General features: G+C 46.1%; 1 protein-coding gene across 2 annotated transcripts; it reads right to left on the minus strand.

Annotated features, from left to right (window-relative positions):
• Window positions 1-3,020: 3,020 nt before the first annotated feature.
• LOC124684734 (xyloglucan endotransglucosylase protein 7-like) lies at window positions 3,021-4,388 on the minus strand. Of its 2 annotated transcripts, XR_006997136.1 has the most exons (3): window positions 4,049-4,388; window positions 3,324-3,965; window positions 3,021-3,059 (listed from the first exon to the last, which is right to left on the minus strand). XR_006997136.1 is itself a non-coding variant. In XM_047218989.1 (2 exons), exons 1-2 carry the CDS (start codon window positions 4,328-4,330, stop codon window positions 3,387-3,389), a joined length of 861 nt encoding a protein of 286 aa, XP_047074945.1. In that variant the 5' UTR covers window positions 4,331-4,387; the 3' UTR covers window positions 3,145-3,386. The 2 variants fall into 2 exon arrangements, 1 of the variants encoding a protein (XP_047074945.1); XM_047218989.1 differs by lacking the exon at window positions 3,021-3,059 and having other exon boundaries at window positions 3,145-3,965; window positions 4,049-4,387.
• Window positions 4,389-4,589: the final 201 nt, after the last annotated feature.

Consider the following 4,589-nt stretch of genomic DNA (forward strand, 5'->3'; position numbering starts at 1 on the left):
ATACATATCATGATGACTACTATGAGTTTTACTTAGGGCATTACGACAAAGAACATAGACCGCTATCCAGCATGCATCTATGCCTAAAATGTCCACCTTCGGGTTAGCATCCGCACCCCTTCCAGTACTAAGTTGCAAACAACAGACAATTGCATTAAGTACTGTGCATAATGTAATCAATACAAATATCCTTAGACAAAGCATTGATGTTTTATCCCTAGTGGCAACAGCACATCCACAACCTTAGGGGTTGTTGTCACTCCCCCAGATTCAACGGAGACATGAACCCAATATCGAGCATAAATACTCCCTCTTGGAGTCACAAGTATCAACATGGCCAGAGCCTCTACTAGCAACGGAGAGCATGCAAGATCATAAACAACACATATATGATAGATCAATTAATCAACTTGACATAGTATTCCATATTCATCGGATCCCGACAAACACAACATGTAGCATTACAAATAGATGATCTTGATCATGATAGGCAGCTCACAAGATCTAAACATGATAGCACAAGAGGAGAAGACAACCATCTAGCTACTGCTATGGACCCATAGTCCAAGGATGAACTACTCACGCATCAATCCGGAGGCGGGAATGATGATGTAGAGTCCTCCGGTGATGATTCCCCTCTCCGGCAGGGTGCCGGAGGCGATCTCCAGAATCCCCCGAGGTGGGATTGGCGGCGGCGGCGTCTCTGGAACTTTTCTCGTATCGTGGCTCTCGGTAATAGGGTTTTCGCGATGGAGAGATTAAATAGGCGAAAGGGCAGAGTCGGGGGACGCTCGAGGGGCCCACCCCATAGGGCGGCGCGGCCAGGGGTGGGGCCGCGCCCCCCTAGGGTGTGGCCGCCTCGTCGCCCCTCTTCGTCTCCTCTTCGGACTTCGGAAGGCTCCGTGGAAAATAAGACCGTGGGCTTTTGTTTCGTCCAATTCCGAGAATATTTCCTGTGTAGGATTTCTGAAACCAAAAACAACAGAAAACAGGAACTGACGCTTCGGCATCTTGTTAATAGGTTATTGCCGGAAAATGCATCAAAATGATATAAAGTGTAAATAAAACATGTGAGTATTGTCATATAACTAGCATGAAACATAAGAAATTATAGATACGTTTGAGACGTATCAATGAGTTCTGTTGTGCGACACCGTAGTGCTGGACAAGTGTATATAGGTTAGTGAAACCTTTTTCTTTCGAGTGTGCAAGATCTCAATTGACTAATAATTTGATTAATTCTCGACGAGACATTGTCAACGTATTGTTTTAATTTCAGACTTAATTCACATGCAACTTTGAGACCAGCATGAATCATGATGCAAATCAGACCGAGCTCTTGCTGGATTCTCACCTGCAACTCACAGTAGTAGAAACAAGGGCTTTGGTTTTTTGCTCCAAAGAGCTTTTGCACCGGATTTGGCATGAACCGGTGCTAAAGGGGGTCATTAGCACCGGTTCGTGCGGTCTGGACGTCCAGGGGGCATTAGCACCGGTTCGTGCTGGACCTTTAGCACCGATTCGTAACACGAACCGGTGCAAAAGGTTTTTCTGCTCCCCACGCACCTCCACCCCCCACCCCCCGTGGATCGCTTTTTTAACACTGTAAAATAGAAAAAAAATGATAGAAAATTCAAAAAATAAAATCTTTTGAGATTCCTGTATGTTACGCAACCTACTATTACGGAAAATTAACAAATTTGAATTTCAATTTTTTTTGCAAAAAAAGTTTAAAAAATGGTAAAACCGCATTAACTTTTGCATACGACGTCGCGAAAAAACGTATAATATATCAAAATCATCGTGGGAAAAAGTTATATCCGAATTCACCTGGTTTTACCCGGTTAGCCAGTTTTTAGATTCTCAAAATTCCAAATTAAAATATGAAAGCAGGAAGATTTTAGTTTTTTCTAGAAATTTAGGATTATATATATATATATATTTTAATTTTCCAAACTTAAAATTAATAATTGCATCCTGCATAAAGATTATACTCTGCAGATTATAAGTTTGTCAAATTTTCAGGTTTTAGGTTTGGCAAAAAAAAACTAAAATTTAATAATAATTAAAAATAATACAAATTATAAAGTTAATGTTTATTTATTTATTCAAGATTATTATTATATCATTACTTTTGTTTATTAAAAGAATTATTTGAAATTCGAACAATAAAGAAATATGACATCGACCGATATGTTAATAGGATTGATATGATACTAGTATCACATACATGCGCGCGAAGCACTTGGATGCGGGATGGAAAGGAACTAAAAAGTTAAGCGTGCTAGTGCTAGAGTAGTGGGAGGATGAGTGACCGAGCGGGAAGTCTGAGCACGAGTAAGTAATTAGACTAGAGATAAGGGTAGTTAGAGACTAAACTAGTGAAATAACTAAAATATTAGAAATTCTGAAAAAAAAGAAAAAAGGGACTGAAAAATAATTCGAAAAAATTACGGTAGCGGGGTTCTGCCGCGGCAGCGTTTTGGGACATTTTCCTGCCGCGGCAGACCCTATTACGAACCGGTGCTAAAGGTCCTCTCGCTCGGGTGCCCGACAGCCGCCACTTGGTGCTCCCTTTATCACCGGTTCGCAACTGAACCGGTGCAAAAGGGGGACATTTTCCACTAGTGTCATTTGAAACCGAAAAGGCCCTGCTTCAGACTAGACCAGCATAAATCATGATGTACATCAAACGGCTGAGCACTTGACCAAGCACTTCCTTAATCTCATCTAGATTCGAATTAGCAATCTCGTTTCCTTTGATGTTGGGACGTTCTCTGTAATGTTGGTGTTGTCTGTGTTGGTGGAATAGTAGTGTGCAAGCTGCTTAGGGTAATATTGAGATTTTCCAAAGCTAGTTTCGCAGAAAAAAGGAGATTTTCCAAAGCTACATGACCTAGAATAGGCCAGATTTCGCTATCATCGTCACATAACGGAACAACATCTCAACAAAAGCATGCAGGGGCAATCACGCAACTGAGAATTTGCGAAAGCTAGTCATATAGTATTACACGCTGACTTTATTGTATATATTGCATGCATGGTCATCCATACGCACATAAATTCTATACCACGGCCTAGAATAGTTTCACAGAAAAAAGGAGATTTTTCAAAGATACATGGTCATCCAAAGCTAGTTTCACAGAAAAAAGGAGATTTTTCAAACATACATGACCTAGAATAGGCCAGATTTCGCTATCATCGTCAGATAACGGAACAATATCCCAACAAAAGCATGTAGGCGCAATCACGCAATTTTGAATGGAATGGCGAAATCTAGTCATATACAACACGCTGAATTTATTGTATAGTACATACGCAAAGAAATTCTATACCACGGCCCCGCATCCACAACAAAATCAAGTTGCAGACTAAAATAAATAATCCTACTTGGCGGCGGCGCACTCTGGCGGGGCGCCCTGCCGGAACCTCCAGGTGTCGGCGCAGTAGTTATAGATCATGTAGTTCTTCTGCACCCACTGGAGGCGGTCCTGAGCCGTGGTGTCGAGCTCCTGGTACATCCACGCGCCGTTGGACCTGGCGCACGCCGCCGCGTCCTGCGAGGCGCACCCGCTCGCCGCCAGCCCCTTGTAGGACGCCGTGAAGGGCGCCCGCGACCAGTCCGTCTTGACGCGGCCGCCCTGCGTGGCCCACTCCTCGGCGTCCCACATGCTGGCGTACACCCTCATGGGCTGCTGCGTCGGGAAGGGCACCCCGGTGGTGGCCTGCCGGTTCCGGTGCTCCCGTATGGGCGTGCCGTCGACGTAGAAGAGGATGTGCGTGGGGTTCCAGAGGATGGAGTAGGTGTGGAAGTCGGCGGTGGGGTCGAACCACATGCGGAACTGCTGCTCCCGGCCGCCCTTCCCCTGGCTGTACACGTTGGTGTGCACCGTGTACGGCTCGCCGCTCGCGTTGCCCAGGAATTCGAAGTCGATCTCGTCGTGCGCCGACCCCTGAGAAGACAGCTGCAAACACGCCACATATGCACGAATCAGTACACGCCTAATGCCAACGTACGGCTGGAAGTTAGGCAGAGCGTGTTGGGTACGTAGAAAGTTGCGACGGTGCCGGCGGAGTCGCCGGGGACGAGCTTGAGCTGCACGTCGAAACGGCCGTAGAGGTACTGGTTCTTGGACTGGAACCCAGAGCCGGAGGCCCTGTCCAGGGACAGCGTCAGGAGGCTGCCATCGCCAACGATCTTGCCGCGCCCGTCGCCCCACGTGATGTCCACGTCCTGGTAGAAGTTGCCGGCGCGGGCCACGCCGGCAAGCTGTAGCAGCACAGAGCACAGAATCAGCGCGAATGTTCTTTTGGAACAGGAAGCCATCATCAATCTGGGTTTTAACTACTCTCTGTATATATTCTTTCTCTATGTTTGTGAAGCAGACGAGTGCAAGTTGTGGTTTTTATAGGCCATTGGAAAGGGGCCTGGGGTGACATCCTCTCATTCCAGACGATGGATGGACCGGAGAGGAAGGTTGTGCGTGAGCTGGATCGATCAATAGCTCGACGATGTTGACACAAGCCGATCAGAAACCACACGGCTTATTTGGCTAGCTAGCCACTTGGTTTGCGTCTGGGCCTCGGTT

The sequence above is a fragment of the Lolium rigidum genome, chromosome 1, assembly GCF_022539505.1.
Source record: "Lolium rigidum isolate FL_2022 chromosome 1, APGP_CSIRO_Lrig_0.1, whole genome shotgun sequence".
NCBI lineage: Eukaryota > Viridiplantae > Streptophyta > Magnoliopsida > Poales > Poaceae > Lolium > Lolium rigidum.